This window comes from Coloeus monedula (genome assembly GCF_965178545.1).
Source record: "Coloeus monedula genome assembly, chromosome: 2".
Taxonomy (NCBI): Eukaryota; Metazoa; Chordata; class Aves; order Passeriformes; family Corvidae; genus Coloeus; species Coloeus monedula.
Genome location: NC_138782.1, coordinates 40,531,402 through 40,554,571, shown reverse-complemented (window position 1 = coordinate 40,554,571; position 23,170 = coordinate 40,531,402). Strand labels below are relative to the sequence as shown.

Sequence of the window (23,170 nt, the reverse complement as noted above, 5' to 3'; positions counted from 1 at the left end):
GATCTACCTCCTACCCCAGTGGCACAAGGAGACAGGGAATGGGGGTTATGGTCAGTTTATCACCCGTGGTTTCTCCTGCTGATCAGGGAGAGGAGTCGTTCCCCTGCTGCACCATGGGGTCCCTCCCACAGGAGACAGTTCTCCGTGAACTTCTCTGATGTGAGTCCATCCCGCAGACAGACAGTCCTCCCAAAACTGCTGCAGCATGGGTTACTCTTCCATGGGGTGCAGTCATTCAGGGACAGGCTGCTCCAGTGCAGGAGCAGGATCCCTCTCTCCACAGGTCTCCCATGGAGTCACAACTTCCTCTCAGGCAGGCATCCACCTGCTCCATTGTGTGGCTCCTCCACGGGCTGTGGATGTGGTGGGAATTGTGAGAAGTGCTGTTTGTTAGACATCATGAAGTACTGTGACAGGCACTGTCCTCACGGTTAACCAGAGGCTGCAGCATGTCTGGTCTTTACTATTTGGGATGATGTTGTCTGGCTAAGCACAGCTGGGAAAGGGTTAAGGAAAATGGATAATGTAAAGGATTTGTAGTCAAAAGTACTGTTTTTATTAGACCAGTTGTGACATACCTGAAAAACTGGAAAGGAATTGCATGCAGAAAGCCACCCTCAAGTTTAAAAGAGAAATTGGAATAGTCAGATAAATTTCAGATTAAATTGAAGGTTAATTTATCTATTTACCCATTTAGCCTGTCAGAGGAAAGAGAGTTGGTATGTATGTATTTAGGGAGAGTAGGGATACAGAACAGACAGTGACAGAATTGTCTCTGGAATACTATCATGTAGGTACACAGGCATCGTGGAGGTGACATAAACAATAGCTTCATAATAATCCTTTCCAGCTATCTTCTGACTGGTTTTAGAGTATTTAGAGATTAGGCTGTTTCTGAGAGGAAGCAGAAGTTACTCATGTGAATCCACCAACATGGAAAACATATATGTGTGCTCAGGACAGATACGTGTTTCTTCTTCTCAGTTTACTTTCTACCTTAAGAGGGTCAGTCGCTTCTTCCCACAAGCTTCTCAGGATCGCCCGCTAGCTGGGGTTGGTAGCTTTAGCCTTCCTTTCAGGCTGTCATCTCCCTTCTACTGATAACTAATTCCCATGAAGAAGTGAATGTTGAGGTCTCCATAATAAACCTACTGATCATAATGTACCATTTGTAACAGTGAATGGTTTATTCAAATAGCTTGGAAGGAACAGTATTTCTTAAAGATGCAGGCTTAAAATAATAAAACCTACAAGTAGGCCAAGGATGCATAAATTAGAAAATAATTTTTGGGGGAGTGTGTGCATGTGTATAGGAAACTGCTAAAAAGAAAGCACTGGAAGGAGACTGGTGTTCCTTTTGCACAGTGACTTGCAGTGAATGAACTGTAACCATTTGTTCTTTGCTAAGCAGTTCTTCTGTGCTGCTGCTTCTGCACAGAGTAGAAAAAGCCAGTGGTGTTTCTGACAACAAGAAACCACATCCGGAAGAGGTACAACTGCCTGATTTCACACCCCTACAAAACAAATGCTGGTGTTGTAGGAACTTGCCAAGCAGTATGTTTCTTTCACTGTTTGTTGGACTACTTTGATAAGCATATGCTATATTGTCCTCAGTCATTTGTGGCAAATGCAGCACGTTGCCTGTGTTGGAATGTATGATTGTTGAAGAAAAGTACATTAAAATAATTTCCTGCAAGCAAATGTTGAAATGTGACTTGGAACCTGAATATATGAAGGGGCTGGGCTGTGCTTATCTTTGTCCTTGCAAGCACGTCCAGTAACTTACTGTGATGAGTGAGGAATTAAAAGTCACCATTTCTTCCTTCCTCTCTGTTGGTGATTTCGGTCCTTAAAAGCACAGCCATGTAATTAGTTGAAGTGTTATTCAAAGGAGTTGCTTATAGGATCTTCCATGGAGAATGGGGCAAAAATCTGCAAAACCAGACCTGAAGGCAAGAGGGAAGGGTTTTTGCTTGTTTGTTTTTCTTTTTAAATTTGATTCCTCATAACCCCTCCCTGCCTTCAGCCAGCACTTTTACTGCAAGACAGCTTCAAGGGAGGGGAAAACAAGTCCAAAGATACCAGTGGTTTTGCCACCAGCTGCGGTAAATGGTGGGGGTAGGGAATGGGGCGTGGTGGTGGTGCTAAGGAAAGAGGGGGCTGGATTTTGGTGTTCTGTTTAAGCCCACAAAATCACAGAAAACCAGTCATCCTAAGAATTTTCCTACAGGTTGAAGACCAGGACGTTTGTCTGGGAGTGAACCAGATTACTCCATTATAGCTTGTTGGTGCAACACCTGCATGGAAGAGAATCTGAAGCTGGAAATTGATGCCTTGTCTGTCTGGGCTCCCTGAATGACCTCCCACTGATCTTGGGGAAGGGGGAGAGGCATTGCTTGACTTTCCAGCTGCAGGGTTTTTTTCCCCCCAAGAACTAATTTTGGTTCCCCCTCACAGGAAAGGTGGTTTTTTATAAAAATAAGTTACTTTGAAAATTTTTCCTGTAGACATGTAGCAGTATTCCATCTCTGAGCTCCAGTTTCATGTACTAATCAATGCAAGCAGAATTCCTGCCTTCAAGTTTCCCTCATAATTACTTGCAGCTCCTGCAGAGAAGAAGGAAGTAGAGACCAGAAATAAATGCCTAGTGAGGTTAGGCAGCGGAGTGCAACACTAGAATAGCCTGTGTAAGGAATACTTGGAAGTATTTTGAAAACCTCTTAGGCACTTAATGTAGTAGGTGTCATTCAGGGGTTTAACCCTGTCTATGATACACAAAGGGCTTTTGAGTAGTCTAGGGGAAGATACAGACTTGCTTTCCTTAGTTACCTATAGACTTCATTCTGTGAAAAATGCTTGGAAAGTGCACGTAATAGGTGTAGTCTGAAAATCTGGAAAGGTAGTAAGTTATTGCAAGTCATTCTCTTACAGACAGGCATGGACTCTAGGCTATGCTGTCTGTCAGTTTGTCTTAAGCCTTATTTTTGCATTTCTTAAAATGCTTTCCCCAGTCTTCTTTGCAATGCAGTCATTCATCATGCAGCCATTCACCCTGTCTGCTCTTTTAAATGGAGGTCACAGCTTGCCCACTTATCTTGCTTTTATTTCTTTTGGAGAGTTTGCTGTGCTTTTACCATGTATTCCCATAAGAATTTTTTGAGTTTTTTTTTCTTGGTGTTGCCTTGATAGATTAAAGGAAATGAAGAGATTAAAGGAAATGAAGAGTGTCATGGAGGGAAGCAGTTCTATAGCTCCTTAAATAGTTATGCACGTACTTGAGATCTTCAAATTATTGTACTTTTTGAGTCAATACAGAGTTATGCTTTTAATGGCACTTTAAAATAGGTAATTAATAGTTAATCTTGTAAGCAAATGTTTCCATGGTTTATCACATAATCACAGAATGGATGAGGTTGGAAGGAACCACAGTAGGTCATCTGGTCCTTATCAGGAGTAGTTAGCTAAAGGAATTACTAACACCTTCTACAGAAAAACAGTGTTAACTGTTTTAATGACTCATTCTTGCAAAACTTTGAGGTGGAAGTTTCAATAAAGTCTGTGTGTTTCCCTTCTTCCCTTAGATGTTATTTTTCATATAATGACTTATAGTTCAGCTCTGCCTTGGAGATTTTTTTTTCTAGTTACTTGTTCTAGAAGTGCAGGCATTGAAGCAACTCAGATTTGTGCAGTGAAGGGCTAGAAAATGATCTACTCTTGCAGGAGGTAGGGATATTATTTGAAACAGGATGAGGGGGGGTTTTTTATTTCAGAAAGGTAAAAAACCCTCAAAATTCGTAAGTACACAGGGTACCCATATTAGGTCTTTGAAGTCATGATTTCTCTCTGCCATCATCTTCTTCTGAAGCTAGTTGAAATGCTCTGCAAGGACTCTGCCTTCAAAGCAGGGAGTGGAGATTTCAAGTTCCTTTGGTTTTTCTCTTTCCTTTGCCTTAATTGTTTGAAAGTGTCACTGGAGGAATTGCTTTGAAAGGTAGGAACCCTCATGACGTGCTTAAATATGTATTTATCAGCTCAGTTGTGGTGTTGAAACTCCAAAACCTCATCAAAGGGGGTGTGGAGAAGCCTTAGAAATCTTAGACCAGCCCTGGTTGAGAGCAAAGAAATCTTTTTTTCTTCCCAGTATGCAACTGATTTCTGCTTATTCAGTGTGACTGGTGTACAAAGGAGGAGACTTCCTCTGATCATCTGTGTCCTGTGAAGGAGAGTGTGAACGAGTGACCTTGTGTGGCTGAGCCACCACAGCGAGTTGCTGGGTAATAAATTTCCGTGGAAGGCTGTGGAAGTAAGCTGGTGACACAATGCAAGAGTAGCACAAACTGACACTACTTATCATTGCTCGAGATCCACAAGGAGAAAGGAGGCTGGGAAGAAGGTGAAAGAAAGAGTAGGGAAGACGAGGGAAATAAACATGTTAAGAAATTAGAGGCTGGCAGATGGTATTTACTGTACTTAAATACAGCGGTGTTCAGTGCCTGCTTTGTGTTTCTGCAGCAACTGCCTGAGCACACCAGTGACAGATGGCATGTGAGGTGAGGGATGGGGACCTGTTTCTGCAGTATTTATTCAAACAAAAATCCTGCTTATGTGAAGCCTGAAAAATCAAAGTACATCTAGAAATAATTTTGCCTATGCTTTTTTGGAATGTATTTGAAACTGAATATATAAAACTGAAGAGTTCTATGCATGTGGCACACCTGTATAGTGAGATTCATGATATATTAGTAGTTTTGTTCAAATTCCTTAGGAAAAGACAAAATAAATCCACACTTGAAGTGGGATGACTTTTCTCAGGTAAAGTTGGCTCTTCTGTTAAGAGAGCCTTACCATCATCATCTCTGCCTTTGTTTGTTTGTGTGTGTGTTTTTAGGGAATAGATTTAATGGCAGTAGGTGTTAAAAAGAAGGAAAGTCATGTGACAGTCATTTTTTCTCTTAGTTGGATTCTTAGTTAAACAAAAGATCTAATCCTGTCACTAATTTCCTTTATTGTGTTCTGCCCTAGGATATGACTGTGGATTCCATAAATGTTTGCAAATTACATTGTGGGATGGGTTGTTTTCCCTCAGCTATTACTCAATTTTGCTGTGTTTTGGGGAGCGAAGGGCTTTTATTTCCAATATAAATCTAATAGAAAGCTACACCCTTAGAAAGATGTAACACTGAGTGTGTTTCACAAGGCAGCTCTTTGTAGGGGAAGTCTTCAAGGTATATGCTTCTGTGTCTTCATAGCTGCCTCACTGAGATGTGGATATCTTTGGCTTTCACTGGAAAATTAGTTTGCAGTCAGTGAAATCTGCCATTCCCTGGTTAGCATATGGCAGTTCAGGTCTCCCTCCACATCTCAGGCTATTGTTTGATGCATAATATATACTTATACTGAGTAATATATACTTCTGCTTCAGTAGTAGTCACCTTCCCTGATTAGAAATAAGCAGGTGGACTGACAAGTCAGTCATTTATCTGTACCATAAACATACTTTTATCATATTAAGGTAATGTTATCTTAATCAAATCAAAAGAGATTGTCTATTAGCCTGGCTGTAATACTGTTAGATAGAATTCATTCATGTCATTAATGCTTGTTCTTCAGTGTACAGCAGAATGTCATCCAAGAGCTTCAGGCAGTTAATTTTACTCATGATGACTGAAAATGTGGACTTGTTCCTGGCTGTTTTCTGTTTTCTGTCACTAGTTGTGACCAGTAGGGGACCAAAATGGAAAGGAATTCAAATGTGTTTCAAAGCCTGGCCTGGTTTTGATCTTCCCTGAGGTGAATGAGCATTTTTGGTGCCTTCAGGCTTGTCTTAAGCCAGGAGAGCATCTTAGATGTCTCGTCCTTCCAGCAGAGGCATTCACGTGGCACAGCTCTGCTCTGAGAGGGAGATCCGTTTCACTTAACAAAGAATAACCCCTTGCATTAGACCTTTGCTTTGGTTCAGAACTTCCATGACAGCTTTGACCGGAAGCAAACGTGTCCCTTAAATCCTCTTCTTTTCAGTGCTAGACGTGCAGCTTTCATTTAGTCCCATGGTACCCCCAGCTCAAGACATGGGTTGCTTGAGGAGAGCCATTGCTTTTAGATTTTCTTTTTCCATCTCCATGGAGATAGAGCTCTCTGAGCTTCTTGGCTTTACTGACTCACCTCAACTTCCTGTGCCCCAGACCAGAGTGATTTCGCTAAATAAAGGTTTGATTCACAAGTCTTGTGGTCAGACTTAAAGTTCCAAGCAAAACAAATACAAAGCCTACAATACAAGCCTGTGCTTGATAATGGGATAAGCAAATAGGAAATGAAAGGCATATGATAGTCACTAGGATACTGCTGAGAAACCACTTTCCAGCTTGTAAACACAGCTTAGCTGTGTTTTAAACAGCCCTCTTGCGTGTTCTTCATTACAGCCCTTTCTTTGCCACCTGCCATTGAGGTGACTGATGTTTTCAACGTTACTAATTTGTGGTTTTGCATATACTGTGTACATTCACGTATTTCTTGTTCTTTGTTTCAGAGATGGTGATGTTGCTGGAATGGTGGTCAGGCACCGATTGCACCCTTTATACTGACCCAGAGAGTTACCACAAGTACGGGAAGGAGAATGCCATCGTAATCCTTAATCACAACTTTGAAATTGACTTTCTCTGTGGTTGGAACTTTTGTGAGAGATTTGGGGTCTTGGGGGTGAGTTACTTAGTATTTAAAATAAATCTCCTTGGATGCAAAAAAAAGCCCAAAATAAGTTAATTGTGTTTTTGAATTAATGGATCCGTGCTCAAATTTCACCCAGCTGCTGTCCAGAATTAGAGGTGAACCTAAAGCAGTGCAGTACAAGTATGTGGAGACAGGATGGCTTGGGAAACCACAGAAATTTTAAAAACATTGCAGTTAAAGCTGATGAAGAAGATATTTTCTCAACCTGTGGAGATCATTACAGTTATTACTCTCTGTGTGCTTACTAAGTAACTATTGCAGTTCATTGTGCTGCAGAAAAATGAGCTATCCTGTGATTCTTTCCCACTAAATTACAGAATTTGTTTGCTTTTTCCAGTGTAATCCTACAAATCCACAGATAGAGTTTGAATGATGTAGCTTGCCTCTCTCAGAATGGAAGAGCAGCCATCTTAAGTGAAAGCAGTGACCAGCTAAGAGCTAGTAAGAGATGGGGGAGGAATGAGTTATTCATTGTTGAATACAGTGCTACATTAAGCTAGGAGTTCATTTGCGTTTGTTTTGCTTTTTTGTTTCCCCTGTCAGATCATGGGCATAATTCAAGGCCCAGCCTAAATCAGCCTGACTTCATTCTGTGGTGGTGAAGATATTCTCTGTCTATAAAGGATTTAAATAAGGGTTCCTCCCTCATAAGAAAAAAAAACTAATGACTCATTTTTGCAGCGTTCTGCAGCATCCTTCTAGCTTTGATACTGCCACTGTCAAAAGTCCTGACGTGGACTGTGTAAACCTCTGATTTTTTTGTGGCCTTTCCTTTGGACTCTGCATTTTCTGGACTTTTAGGCACCACTCCAGTCACTTTCATATTACAGTAATGGCAGTCTGTTTAACAAAAGCATAAAAAGGGGCCTTAAAAGTGGAGGAAAGTAAACCTAAGCATTACAGGCTCTTTTTGTAACCAAAATGGCTGTTGGCTCCTGAGTAACACTTCTACCATATTACCTAGGACTTTGGCACAGAGCTGGAGGATGGGCTGGAACATAGGAGATGTAGGGAAATCTGTTCCTAGCAGGCAGATGTAAGTGCAAAAAACAGTGACTCTGTAGTATAGTCTGTCTAATTTTGTAAGCCAAATGGCCTCAGTTCTCTGAATAAAGCTGTGCTTTTGAAGGCCAGGTGCTTCTTCAGAAAACACCAACATAGAAAATGGAATGATTGTTTCTGTACAAAGTAATAGGGGCCTACAAGGTCAAAAATACCTTGTTTTACATTGTTGCTGTGTGGTTGAATTGAATCTCACTACATGCAATTTTTTTTATGGTTTTCCAAGTTAATCGGGATTCTGTTTTAGTTTTTTATGTTGTTCCCTACATGTAAGGAAACCACAACATAGAAACAACTGTTGAAATTACTGTGCTGCACTGAATATATTTTTTCCTTTTTTTGGCTGCTTGCATTTACTACTCAGTTTGCATTTATGCTAATTTTAGGATTATTTTAGGAACTGATATATGTTGGTTGTTTTTTTGCTTTTTTATTTTCTAACAACAAAACAAAAACAACAACAAAAAACAACCAAACGAACAACCCAAAAACCAACACAAAACTATTTCACTCCTGAGTAATGTACTGTGGTTTTTCTTCCCAGAAACTGTTCCTGGAAGAAATTGTTTCCACATGCTCTCATTTGCATAGATGTCTTTACTCAACAAAGCAGTGCATTTCCCTCTTGAGGCAACCAGCCGAAGTTCATCTTAAGCCATGTTGTAAAAAGCGTAAGGAATGGAAAATGCCGAACAGTCATTTTCCCGATTGGATTGTCTGTATTGGTATACTGGCACTTCTCTTGGGTCAGTGCATGGGTAGGTGATTGTGCAGTGATGGGGAGTGTAGGTTGGTTTGACTTGTGCTGCCTTACGTGAGTTTCCACTGTGCAAAGTTTTGGGGCATGGTGTGGCAGCACAATTAGGAATGTAAGAACCATTATGTTGAGGGCTGATGTTTAGGAAAAGAGTTACAGGAATGAGCCAAGTATACAGAGAGCTTTCTAAGGTGTCGCAGCCTCCAGTGTGTTGTAGCTCTGGGCCTTTGTGAGCCAATGGGTGTTTATATTTAATGATGTTTAATTGTATACTCTGTGAACTTTCTATGCAAACCTTGGGTGTCGGCCAACACCTTACTCAGCTGATCTCATGTCTACTGCAGCTGAAAAGGAAATATTGCACATGTAGTCTCCTGCATCTATTAGGATGTTTGTGTGCCCTGTTTTGCAATGTTTTAGATAACCTCTCTGTCTCTTTTCTGCCTTAACTAATCCAATGAAGAAAGGAGAGATGACTGGGGAGGGTGAAGAGGGAAAAGGTGAAGACAGCTTGGAGCCAAAGGAGTTGGAACTGGCTGTGCTTGGCTGCAGCAGGCAGACAGAATGCTTTTGTTGTGACATTCAGCTGTGCCCTGCAGCTCTGGCAGACAACAGTAGTGCTCTTAAGAGTGTCACAAGCATGTGTTCAAACTCTCAGTATTTTACAGCTTGAACATTTCTTTAATGAAGCCATTAAATGTTGTAATTTTTTGCTTAGTTGTCATGGTTTAACCATCCAGGCAGCTAAACACCACACAGCCACTTGCTTACTCCCTGCCCCCCATGAGATGGGGAAAGAATTGGGGGAGGGCAAAATTTGGGGGTTGTGATAGAGTTTAATAGGACAGAAAAGGAAGGGGCAAAAATAATGATAATGATGATGGTGGTAAAAGAATCAGAGTATATAAAACGAGTGATCCACAGTGGAGTTGTTCACCACAGTCCCATTCCTGAGCAGCAGCCCCCAGCCATCTTTCCCCGTGGTTTATATACTGAGCATAACATCATATGGTATGGAATATCCCTTTGGCTAGTTTCAGTCAGCTGTCCTGCTGTATCTCTTCCCAGCTCCTAGTGTCCACCAGTCTACTCTCTGGCAGGGTGGTGAGAAGCCAAAGAGTCTTTGATGTAGTGTAAACACTGCTTAGCAACAACTAAAACATCCATGTGTTACCAACATTATTCTCATCCTAAACCCAAAGCACAGCTACTGGAAAGAAAATTAACTCTATTCCAGCTGAAATCCAGACATAGCTTTTGTTTATTTGAAAACAATATTAAACATCCTTAAACCTATCTTGTCCCTTTGGTTCCTAAAAAAAGTCTTTCCCTTTTGAAAACTGCCCTTCCTGGTCTTAGTTGAAACATTTAATCTGTGCATTTGTCCCTTCTTTTATCTCTTGTCTCCTGGACTGACTTTTTCCTTAAAGCCAAATTGCCATAATCTCTACAGGTTTATAAAGCTCTATCAGGGTGGTTTCAATTTATCCGTGTTGGTTTGGGGGGGGTTTTTTGCTGTTTTTGGGAGATGGAGTGGGAGTGGCAGAGTCTCTTGCCTGTTTTTTAGGTTTGTGAACCTGAGTGTTGTTCTAAGGACTGAAATCTTGCACTTGTATGGCATGAGGTTCTCTGCTTTCATGAAGGGTTTTTACTGGCTGTGGAAGAAAATTTAGCAAAAAGAACCAAAGTGCTAAGAATTTGAGAAGTATGTGTGAATAAAGAGGAAAGAAAAAGAATGACAGTTCTTACATTTATTTTACTTTTAGGTTTTTTTCATTAGTATGATACTTTTTGGAGAACCCATTGAAAAGACAAGGACGCACAGGGTTGACAGTACTGAGTAAGAGCCAGAGATCTGTTCATTTGTAGTGGAGAAGGAGAAAATCCCATGAAGAAGCAATGCTATGCTCGCTTTTACTCTTGCAAGTCACTGTAGCTATTGAGAATCTTGCTAGCTGTTGTTGGATTCTGTGCAGCTGGAGTTACAGATGTGTAACTCTGCAGCACCAAAACTTACATGATTTTGTCAGTTGTTGTTGGAAAATAGAAGGAAGCAAACTTCACAAAAACTAAAAGTCATGAGGGATTTCAGGAAAACCTGCATTCAGCCCAAACAATCATTCACTTACATCTCTATTCCACTTGTGCGGTTTTTATGAAGGGTTCTTCCTGTTTTGTTTCCGGTCCTTGACACCGATCAACCACCCGTACCCGCCTCCTTGTGCTGCCAGACCTCAGTGTTGCATGCAGGACGGAGGGTGCGTAGGGGTCCTTGATGTCAAGTCAGCATCATGCTGCCATGGGCAGCATGGATGTCTGTGGGGACAGCTGAATCCTGCCTCCTCCTGCCACAGAGGATGTGTTGTATGTGTTGTGGATGCTCTGTTTTTCCACCCCATGCTGGTGCAATGGCCGGATGGGATGCTGACTCTGGTGTCTGTGTGTTGCTGTGTTCTGTAAATAGAAGCATGGTCTTGGTGACAGGTCCCTGCTCTCTGCTGTGTCCTTCCCTTTTCCTGTCTATGACATTCCAGTCCTAGGATTTACCTTATTAGTGGGGTCACTAGCCACTGCGTCCCCATTCAAATGCATTAGTAGCATTTAGTTTCTTCAAGGTGTGTTGCTAACCATCCTGTTGAAAAAAGACCTGCCAGACACCAGAACTTAAAATCAGGATGTGGGCAAGTTCTGAGGAGGGAGGTGTTATTCAGGATTCTCACCAAAAGCACTTTAATATGCTCCCTGCCTTGATTCACTGCTTTGTTGTTTGGTCTGATGAAGCAGCAATAAAATAGCTTTCCTAGTAATTTTAATAACCATTTGTCTGAGATGAAGACATTAATATTGGCAAAAATTGTCTGTGCTTTAAAGCTAAACCTGCTGGTTTTAACCTTAACTGTCTGTTCCATATGTCAGGAAACTTAATTTTGCTTAAGAGTTGCTTATGTTGAAGCTGTTGGAAAAAGCTGAGTGTGACCTTGGATGTAGGTGTGAGAAGATGCTTTTTTATGTTATTGTATGGGATTAATAGGTGTGTGAGCGCATTAGTTTGTGTTCTTTAGTTTGTGCATTTTAATATATTATTAGATTTTTAAATTAGATTTGAAGTGGTAAAGGGACAAAATCGGGCTTGCTAGAGATAAGTCTGGGGGTGGCATGCCGATGCTTGAGAGGTGGTGTGCTAGTGAGGTTCTTTGGTCTGATGTCTCCATGGAGGTGGAGGATGTCAAAGCTGCAGCAAAAGTAGGAGGGTTGTTGATGCATTAGAAGCCATGGAAGTGCCTGATAATGGTCACATAGAAATTGGGACTTCTCCCCAAAAAAATGGTGCCAGGATCAAGAGCCCAACTGAAGTGCATCTGCACCAATGCACATGGTGTAGGTAATAAACAGGAGTTGGAAGCCATTGTGCAGCTTGAAAACGATGTACCTGCAGTAACAAAAACACAGTGGGATGACTTGCACAACTGGAATGCTGCAGTGGATGACTACAAGGTCTTCAGAAGAAATAGGCAAGCCCTGTGGGATAGCCCTGTGTGTAAGGGAGTGTTTTGATTGTCTAGATCTGGACAGTGGTGATGAAAAGTCAAGTGTTTATGGGTAAGAATGGGGGGTAAGCGAGCAAGGCAAATACCTTGGTAGGAGTCTCTTACAGACCACCCATCCCATGATGAAGAGGCAGAAGGAGTATTCTATAAGCAGCTGGGAGAAGTCTCACAATCAGTAATCCTTGTTCTTTTGGGGGACTACAGCTTACCAGACATATGTTGGAAATACAACACAGTGGAGAGGAAGCAGTCTTGGAGGTTCCTGGTGGGTGTGCAAGATAACCTCTTGATACTGCTGGTGAAAGAGCCAGCTGGAGAAGGTGTCCCACTGAACCAGCTGCTGTGGTGTGGACACGTGCACTCTTCTGAGTAAAAAAACTGGCTGGATGACCAGGCCAAGAGAGTGGTGGTGAAGGGAATTAAATCCACTTGGGAGCAGATCACAAGTGGTATTCCCCAGGATTCAGTTTTGGGGCCAGTCCTGCTTAATATCTTTATCAGTGATCTGAATCAGGAGGTCAAGGGCACCTTCAGTCAGTTTGCAGATGACACTAAGCTTGGTGGGAGTGTTGATCTGCTGGAGGGCAGGAAGGCTCTGCAGAGGGATCTGGACAGGCTGGATCAGTGGGCCAAGGCCAATTGTATGAGGTTCAACAAGGTCGAGTGCCAGGTCCTGCACTTGGGTCACAACAATCCCATGCAGTGCTGTAGGCAGAGTGGGTGGAAAACTGCCCGGTGGTAGAAGATCTGGAGGTGCTGGTCAATAGCCACTTACCATGTTCCAGCATGTGCCCAGGTGGCCAAGAAGGCCAGTGGCATCCTGGCCTGTATCAGCAATAGTGTGGCCAGCAGGACCACAGCAGGGATTGTCCCTCTGTACGTGGCAGACAGACACACCCTGAGTGCTGCGTCCAGCTCTGGACCCCTCACTACAAGAAGGACATTGAGGTGCTGGAGTGTGTCCAGAGAAGGGCAACAGAGCTGGGGAAGGGTCTGGAGCACAAGTTCTGTGAGGAGTGGCTGAGGGAGCTGACTGTGCTTAGCCTGGAGTAAAGGGGGCACAGTGGGTATGTTATTGCTCTTTACAACTCCCTGAAAGGAGGGTGTAGCCAGGTGGGAGTTGGTCTTTTCTCCCAGGTAATAGTGATAGGATGAGAGGAAATGGTCTCAAGTTGCGCCAGCAGAGGTTTAGATTGGATATTAGGAAAAATTTCTGCACTAAAAGTTTTATCAAGCATTGGAACAGGCTGCTCAGGGAGGTGCCTGAGCCACCATCCCTGGAGATATTTAAAAGACGTTCACAGACATAGCACTTGTGACATGAGTTAGTGGTGGACTTGGCAGTGCCAGGTGATGCCAATGATGGTTGGACTTGATAATCATAATCTCAGTGAAGAGATTCTGTGATTCTAAAATATGTAGCTGTTCTTGTAGGCAGATGAAAGTACTTTATTATTTGCATTTATCACAGCATGTTAGCATGTGCTTGGGCACATATCTTCCAAAATATTGCTGTGTTACCTTTCCAACATGGAGAAGTTTAACTCAATATGAAACCTGAGGAATTAGGAGCATAACTAAATTTCTGGAATGATGGCTTTGAGGGACTAAAGAAATATACCTTGCCATCATGATGTCCCAGAGAGTTTAATATGAAGGAGTGGTATATTTCAAAAGTAGAGCAGTCAGAATCATCGAAAGTATGTCAATGCTGAGGGCAGCCTGGGGAGAAAATAACTTACGAGGCAAATTGCTGCTGCTAATGGTTTTTCAGCTACAATGAACTTGTTTTAAAACTGAGGAACAAATTTTGTGTGACACTTGCAGCTTGCACGTTGATTTCATGCTGTTTGTTGTGTTCTTTAAACAAGAAGTGTTGAATAACTGAGGCTGGACATGTAAAATCAAGATTTTCTTTCTTTGACAGCATAGTTGGGCAAATGCACTACAGCAAGCTTGTAAAAATACTTTTTTAAAGTGATGTTGGTGCAGTCATTCACAAAAGGAGAATGGGTGTTTCATTTGAACAAACTTGGCCAAAATAAATTAACCTGGATTAAAACATTAGTATTGTAGATAAGTTGTCCCTGTCCAGCAGTAATTTCATTAAACATCTGTTGAAATTACACAGTTCTGAGCACTGAAAATGTTTGTCTTCCTTTAAGAAGGCATCTTATGTGGAATAAATGAGCATTTTTTAATGATTATTTTTCTGTTGAAAAAGCTGCATCTGAAGGTTATCGGTAAGTGTCACATATTTACCAAAGCACTTTAGTAAAGGAAAAGTTAGTGGCTGAAGTCAACTAGAGTTGCATTTTTCCCCCCGGTATTTTCATGGGAGCTGTGCATGGGTAGATGACTGAAACAGTTGTAGCTCTAGTTATTGAAGGAGAGATCACAAAATCACAGAACATGCTGAGTTGAAAGGGACCCACAAGGATCATCAAGTCCAACTCCTGGCTCTGCACAGCACCACCCCCAAGAATCACACCAGGTGCCCAAGAGTGTTGTCCAGGTTCTTGAACTGTCAGGCTGGTGCTGTGGCTTCTTCCCTGGGGAGCCTGTTCCAGTGCCCAGCCACCCTCTGGGTGAAGAACCTTTTCGTAATATCCAACCTAAACCTGCCCTGACACAACTTCAGGCCATTCCCTCACATCCTGTCACTGGTCACCACAGAGATCAGCGCCTGCCCCTCCTCTTCCCCTTATGAGGAAGTTGTAACTGCAATGAGATCTCACCTCAATGAGATCTCCTCTTCTCCAGGCTGAACAGACCAAGTGCCCTCAGCCATTCCTCATACAGCTTCCCCTCAAGGCCCTTCACCATCCTCATTACCCTCCTTTGGACACTCTCTAATAGCTACATATCCTCATATTGGCACCCAACACTGCCCCAGCACTCGAGGTGAGGCTGCCCCAGTGCAGAGCAGAGCGGGACAATCCCCTCCCTTGCCTGGCTGGCAATGCTGTGCCTGATGCCCCCCAGGACAGGGTTGGCCCTCCTGGCTGCCAGGGCACTGCTGGCTCATGTTCACCCTGACATCGACCAGGACCCCCAGGTCACTTCCTCCAGTGCTGCTTTCCAGCATCTCATTCCTCAGTCTGTATGGCAGCTTCTGAGAGGAGGCCTAATGTATTCCTCCTGCACAAGAACAGTCTTGCCAGCATAATGCACTGAGGAGTTTCCTTTCTCTAATTCTGTCATTAGCCTTCCTTCTACTCCTAGAACAGATGGGTGCATAAAATAGTATGAGGTGATTTAGTTTATTTTTATATTCATCTAAGGAGTCATACTCACACATGTCTGAAAGAGCGCTCTTAAATTTTAAAAATGCATCAGCACAGTAAAAGAATAAGAACAAGCCCAGGGAGGAGTCCAGGCATCTGTTGTGCTTTTGTGGTTGTACCTGTGCTATGGAACACCTTAGCTCACAGTATCATTTCTTGGTTTCACTGAGGGGGGTGCAGGAAAGCAATGACAACTTCTCTCCTGCCTCTTGTGTAACTCATGCTCGGCTTAAAATATGAAAAGCAGTAGAAAATAGGTATGGTGAAATTGTCATTTTAGCTAGCCTTTTGGATTATAATTCCTGCATTTTAAAGTCTGCAGGTGGACTGTTACATTGTTCTGACACTGTGCTCTGGAGGCCTTGTGCACTCTATGCAGGGTACACTTAGATTAGTTTGTGGTAGTTCTTATGATACTGAACACTTACTGTAAATAAACTTTAAGAACATTTTGAGGTTTCTCCTCTTTTGTGGTGGGGTGGTGGTGACAGGCCTGCTGTTGGCCTCATTGTGCTGGAAAGTAATAAAAGGAGAGCCTGTTTCTCTGCCCAGTTTGGGGAGCTGAAAGAGGAGGCTGGGCTCAGCATTGCTGCTGTCATGTAATAGGGACTAATGTACAACATAGCTCAAAACTGAAATTACTACAGCTGCTTCTCAGGGGAGCAGTGGGTTTGGAGTCCTGATCTGAGCCCATCACTGAAGTTATGAAATTCTCAAATGCTCAAGAGGGAGCACTTTTATTACAAAGCATTAAATCATTTGATAGAGATGGTTCCTGCATTTTTAGAAATGGAACTGTCTGTCATCGTCTGTTCTGCTTCTGTGTAACAGTTGCTAGTGAAGCTGTGTGATTTGCCTTTGCCTTCCAGTCTTAGGAGCTTTTAGATAGCTTAATTATTTAAGGTGTTTTCCTTCTCAAGGGAGGAGAGCAGATAAAAAAAAATGAGCTGAGATAAAGAATTAGGTCAAGTCTCTCCCTGTAGCAGCCAAATGAACAAGAGTGACTGAAAAAATAAAAGTAAATATTTTCTGTTGATGGTAACTTCTACCAGTAAGTAATTTCTAGTCAAATGCCATGTCCTGGAATCCATCTAGAGCATTTTGATGGGCTAGTTTATAATGATACCATGGTCAGAAACAGGACTGTAATTACCCCTATCTGTCTTCTAAGGAAATGTCACTGTTTTTTAAGAAATGCTGAAGCAACAATTTCTATATGAACACAACACACACGTGCCATTTTATTCATTAAATAACCAAGTGAAATGTAAGATAGCTCACCAAGGTAGGCTGGCTTGGAAGACAGGAAAGGAGCACATGGAATCAGTTCTCCTGCCCTAGGGGATGTTACTCTGAGATGATCACAGAGTTAAATTCTGGAGTAGGATTAATTTACAGAACATGTTGAATGCTTGATAAATCACAGCCTTCTTGTGGAATGTCTGGACCAGTCACTTCAGTGTCTGTCACACCTGTGAGACAGGAAGAGTGCTTTTTTGTTTTTTCCTACTGCAGAAGCATACTTTGAAGAGAAATCCACTACTGTAAGTATTTCTGCCCTTTCATAAACAAAACTAAACACAAATGAAGTATTCTTATTGCTGCTGTTGTTTCTAGTTTTAAGTTTCTTCTGTTGGTGAACCATGTGTGCATAGCATCAGTATGTTCTGCTGCAATGGCTCTGAGATGCTGCTTCTCTCTTTTTTTTTCTTTTTTATTTTTTATCATGCGATGCCCCTTCTTTGGGGAGAAATATAGTTTCAAGGTATCTTAAAGGAACTTGAGCTGCCAATGCCAGAATCTGCTTGAATTAATAGTTTTGATTGATATGGCGTGGGTTGTTTGCATGGATTCCTCCATGTTTGAAGGAATTTGGCTTCCCTTTTGGATTTCAGCATTTGGGTAGGATAGAGAAACGCACACTCATATATATTTAGTTCTAGAAGTCTTCCATGCAGATACCTGAGATAAGATTTGACTGTTCTGTCATACGAGAGAAACTTATTTTTGTTTTGCTTTCATGCTGGTGTTAAAACTGGGTCTGGTCAAAGTGAATCGATATGTTAGTGTCTAACTGTGCAAGTGTTGTACCCACAGTGAACTCTGAAGTGGTTTAACACTGTTTTACTTGTTTTGATTCTGTCTTGCAGAGTTCCAAAGTGCTTGCAAAGAAGGAGCTCTCCTACATGCCTATCATTGGCTGGATGTGGTATTTCCTAGAGATAGTCTTCTGCAAGCGCAAGTGGGAGGAAGATCGGAAAACAGTTGTACAGAAATTGCTGAATCTCCGGGACTACCCTGAAAACTTTTGGGTGAGTGATGACTAACAAATGGAGTGTGAGGTGCCATAGTGCTCGGCAGCAATAAGGGGCACAGGCAATATGTGATGCTTACCAGGTTGTTCCTGAGACTTTTGATTCATTAACTTCCTTGGGAGTATCAGGAGAATACTCTCAATTGAATTCTCTCTGGAATTTCCCATGTACCGTGTTGTCTGTTTTCTTCTCTGTAGTATGGAGCCCTGCAGATATTACTGCAAAAATACCTGCACTGTGATCCACTCAGTAAATTTTGTGGTCCTTTAAATACAGGAGCTGGATAGGGGTAGATGCAGGGGTTCATGGCTATGTAACAGATGCATGTGACAATGTTGTATTGAAGCACATCAGCTATATTCTTTACCTAAGCTCCCCTCTCACCTTAGATTGCAGAGTTCATACTAGTGTTTTTTCCTTCCTGTGATGCTGTCATTCCTGGGAAGGTGTTTGGTTGGACATGGCCCAGTAGAAGTGGAAGCCACCTGATCAGAGAAGTGGCCCATTGGAGCCATCAGCTGTGTTCCAGGGAGAGAACTGGTGTCACTTTTCAGTAACAAGAAACTCAATTTTTGCATCACCATAATTTTTAGTATTGACCCCACCTGGCATTTCCTTATCTGAGAATGAAAAGTCTTTGAATTTTTTCTCTTCTCAGAAATCATAAAAATTGTAGTTCTTCTGAGCTAGTGATGGCAAGAGTGCAATTCGGTTAAAGAAATGGTGTCTTAAGCAGCCTCCCTGGTCCCTACAGAAACTATTGCTGTTTCCTCATGAAGATGTATATGCTGTATTTTTCATACTCTGAAACAAACTTCTTTTTTTAATTGTCATTGATTTAAATGAGTACTAAGCAATCAAAACTAATCTCTGTGCTTCAATGTTTAAGTGACTTCAGTGACAGGAGGTCTAGCAAAGGGGTGCTTCTGCGGTTTTAGTTTCACTTTCTCTCCAGAGATTTGCCTGTGCTCTGTGACTTTCTATACATGTAGGCAGTTCAACTCTAATCAATGAGCACAAGCCACCACCATCCTGTAGATACTCCTGTAGAGTGATTGCTAAAAAGGAGCTATACCTGTGTAAGGGTGATAATTGTTGATGCACACCTGGAGTTACTGCAGTGTGGAGTTTTAATTTCTTTTTGTATGATGACATAATGTCAAAAGGCACAACAATAGCACCGTGGAAGGGTAGACAGGCAAAGTGTGCTAAGTGAACTAGAGAGATCCTCTCATCAGTTTCTCTATGTCTCATCAATCTGAATAACATGCTTGCGATACACGAGTAAAAGCACTCTTGGATGAGCTAGAACTGAAGCTGGCTGCTCAGCTAGTTTCTTCAATCTCTCTGTCTTTTTTCGCTACATTTTTGCTATGGTTATGAGGACTTACTTTGTGTGATTTGGCAGTGCTCTCTGGTGTGTTAGTTTGCCTTCATGCTTGGCAGAAAGCAGATGAGCAAGTGGTAAATCTCCAAAGGTCTGTGTGCTCTCCCCAGCCTGCCAGTGGCAAGATTGTAATTATTCATGTCTGAGCACTTCCACTGTATAGTTCATAAGAGCATGAGGCTTTCAGTTATCCTGCATCTGCTGCCTTATGTCTGTTACCAACTCTCTCATTGGCATCAACTGTCTGAAGTTGTCCATGGACCTCGTGTGCCATAGGGAAAGCAAGCAAGTTGGAGTGAGGGCAAACAAGCTGGGCACTGAAGCATTTCCTAGAAATGTGTTTGGTTTATACACTTAGCAAGTTTTAGATGCCATGATATTTGAACACTTCACCATCAGAGATTTGCAATGGGAGTATGTTCTGAGTGTTTTCTAACAGCTCATTAGAGATGGAGTGACTCATTTAGAGAAATCAAGTAATTCTGATGGCAAGTAACAGAGCAGATGTTAAAGCCTAAAGGCTGAAGTTCAAACTGGATGGCAAGTTTGGATTTGGGGTTTTGGGGGGTTTTGTTGGTTGGTTGGGATTTTTTACTTCAGTCAAATAAATTACCTAAATGTGTATGTGGCTACACCTGTCCCTGCGAGCAGTGTTAATTTGGGCTCTGCTGGTGAGAATTAGAGAGACCTCTGCTCAGTCAGCAGAAGACCTGAGCTTCTGTCTAACAGTAGTTCTCTCTTGGTTTTAGTTCCTGATTCATTGTGAGGGCACAAGGTTCACAGAACAGAAGCACCAGATCAGCATGCAGGTAGCCAAAGCCAAAGGTCTGCCCAAGCTCAAGTACCACCTCCTGCCACGAACGAAAGGATTTGCTGTCACCGTGCAGTGTTTGAGAAATGTAGGTAAGGAAAGTCACAGGGGACAATGCTAAATGGTTATTTCCTCTAACTGCTGTCAGTTTGCATGCTTTTCTTTTCCCTGTAGCATGTGTCCTAGCAGAAAAATCCTGGGATGCTTTCAGACTGTTTTTTTGCTAGCCTTTGGTTTTAGTAACAAAATCATGGATCAGTTTGTGAGGTTGGTTTTGGTTGGGTTTGTTTTGGTTTGGTTTTTGTGGGAGTTTTTTTGTTTGGGGTTTTTGGGTTTTAATTTATTATTGTTTCGTTGTGTTAAGTGTGACTTTGTGTTGGGGAATCTCAATTGCATATTTTGTACCCATTGGTACATATTTTGTTGTGTATTTTGTACCTATTGTCAAAGGATAGTATTTCTCAGTATTTGCTAAGCAATCCTATTCTAAATAAAGTAAATGCATCAGTAGAGAATCTGAGGCAGTGTGTCTTAAAATATCTTCTTGTGGTAAATATCTACCTCAAATAATGTAATTTTTAAATCAAAAAATATTCTACTTTAAATTTCTGCGTAGATTTGCTCTTTAGAGTTTCTTAGCGAAGCTGAGGAAGGGGAGTAGATCTTGACAGAAGATATATGTAGGTGAAATTTATAAACAATTTCTGCATTACAGAACATAAGTAACTTTCTCTTTGTTAATACTGTTTTGAGTTCCCCATTTATTTCTGGTTACTTGCATTTGCCAGCTTCAAAGTGACATCAGTAAGAATATTGTACATGTTGCCTTTGAAGTGATATTCTTTGACTAATACTATGTATCAAAGTCTTCTGCTGTGTATTTTCACGGGCAAAGGAAAGACACTGCTAAGTAGCCATAATGTTACAGTGTCTTTGGGGCCTGGTAGATTTGTGTGTTAGACGGTTGATATGTGAGAAAGACAAAAGTGGTTTCTGGTTTAGAAGAAAATGTTCCAGCTTGACTGAAGCTAATGTAAAAACTTCTTTTGTCTTTGAAAGACATGTTTTCATGTGGCATATCTGGGATAGCTGCTGTCTAAAAGCTTCCCAGTCAGCTCGCCTGCTGTCTCTCGTATTTCTTCTACATATCCTCTGGGAAGCCAGGTAGATCATACCTCTGTTGTAGCTTCCCAGGCACCCACAACTTTCTGCCCCCAAGATAGATAACATAGCTTGGGTCCTTTCTGATCCATGAAGAAGAGGTAAGTTACATGAAGCATCCAGCAACCCCCTTAAGAGCATGGATTAGCTTTGCCTTTTGAGTAAGGGTGACTGTTCTGCTGAGGGCAGGGGGTAGTAGGCTTGAGGCACAGAAGAAGGGATGAGTGAAAACTCTACGGCCTCTAATGCCATGAGCTGGGAATCAGAAACAGGTTATTTTGGTGGTGATTTTGTTCTTTTCACTGCTCTACATAATGCAAGCTAAATATGGTGTGATGGTGGACTGATTTGTGGGAAAACATTTCAAAAGGAAACAATTTTAGGGAACCCCAGTGACATTTATAAAAAGTGTTGGACATTCATGTGACACACTACCATAACACTTACTAGTAGCCTAAATATTTGAAATACCTTCAGAAAAAGAAGACTGAGTTGCTAGATGACTTACTTATTTAGAGGAGTATGTCACTACCTCAATCCAGAAGCTGTAACTTGCTAGATCAAGCAGTGTAAGGCCAGTAAGAAGGTAGAATTTCCCTGTGAGGGTTCAAGGAGAAGCAGAGTCATAACTTCTTATATAGAGTTTCAGCAAAAACTGTCGGATCTTAAAAATTCAACCAACAAACCTCTGAAGGTTTGATGACCCCCAGATTGGTGTTGCAGGTTCTTCTAGGTTTGTTGCTTTACTTGCCTTGTTACTTTTTGCAATGAGAGGGAGATAGAAGTGTTACTGCCTGGATTACTACTTGTTTCTCTCTTATAGAGATAAGGGGTACCTGTGAAGAGCATCTGAAAACAATGTCTTATTTTTTAGAACTCCTTGTGGCATTATTATGTACAGATAATAAGGAAGTCCGTGGATTTTTTTGAATAGAGAATGTGATGGGAGTCTCTTTTGACAGTCCATGATCTAATCTCTAATTTAAGTTCTGTCTAGAAATTAGGTCATATCCCTGTGCATCTTTAAAAGTGAGAGACTAGTGCTGAGCTGCCTGTCCCATTTTGGGCTCTGCCATTTAGGCTAATGCACCTTCTGCTCTCCCGCAAGGGTGGTGGGCCTGGCTGGAGTGCCTTGCGAAGGGATGTAGGGGCAGCACGATGTAGCAGTGAAGCCAAGTCACAGGTTTGGGACCAGTTCACAGCTGCATGTGACAGAGCTGCTGTCCCATTTTTTTTCCTCCTTTCTGACAAGGATGTGATTCAGCTTGTCAGAACCGGTAATATTATAGGATAGGTAGATGCTGGTTTCTCTGGCTGTAGATGTAATTTACCCATGGCAGCAGTGATCCCAGATTGGTCCTCTTCAAAACTTTGTATCAGCTCTTAGTGCTACCTGCTGCAGTCACTCTGGAAGGAGTTCTGAAGTAGTTCTGCAGTAGTTGGAAATAGACATTGGTGACATCAGAGTGGCAAGCCCATCTGTTCTGAAAAGCTTAGTTTCAGAAGGAGTTTATTTAATGTGCATACACTGGAAGCTGCCTCCATACCAGTGATGCCATATCTGTCAGCATAAGCAGATGTATTTGGATAAAAATACCTTTCATGCAAAATAACAAGGAAAGAACCTTCCCTCCTTACTAATTTCTTTCATAAGTGATAATGGAATTCTTTTTTCCTCCAAGACTGACTTTCACAAATTCAGATCTCGGTACATAATTTAATTCTTAAAGAAATGCTTTTAATATTTTCTGAATTTGTTCTGATATTTTTGTCAGTGACCATCCCTACCAGTATGGTTTTACAGATGCAGTCCCCAGGAACTTAGTTTCTAGAGGCTGTTCACTGTCTTAATAAATTGCTGTTTGCTACCTGTACTGTTCATGGAAGCAAATGCAAATACAAATCTGTTTCTCAAACACTCATCCATTACTTACAGTAAAAGTAGATGTCATAAATACTGCAAAAGATATATTTAGCTGTTACTTTTATTGCCTGGCTGAATATCAGGCAGTTCCTTTCAGCTGCTTTTATTTAGTTAAGGCTTGTACTTAAAAATATCTTTCATGATGGATTGTAGATAAGCCCAGGTTTTGTTTTGTACCTTTTCCTCCAGTTG

At 41.7% G+C, this 23,170-nt stretch overlaps 1 protein-coding gene across 5 annotated transcripts in view; it reads left to right on the top strand.

The window, feature by feature from the left end:
- AGPAT4 (1-acylglycerol-3-phosphate O-acyltransferase 4) overlaps nucleotides 1-23,170 on the top strand; it is a 76,169-nt gene that overhangs the window by 32,829 nt on the left and 20,170 nt on the right. For all 5 annotated transcript variants that reach the window (XM_082277218.1, XM_082277220.1, XM_082277217.1 and 2 more), the window contains 3 exons: nucleotides 6,527-6,696; nucleotides 17,531-17,692; nucleotides 19,832-19,985. In XM_082277218.1, coding sequence (XP_082133344.1) covers nucleotides 6,527-6,696; nucleotides 17,531-17,692; nucleotides 19,832-19,985 — 486 coding nt within the window. The remainder of the gene's footprint in view (nucleotides 1-6,526; nucleotides 6,697-17,530; nucleotides 17,693-19,831; nucleotides 19,986-23,170) is intronic.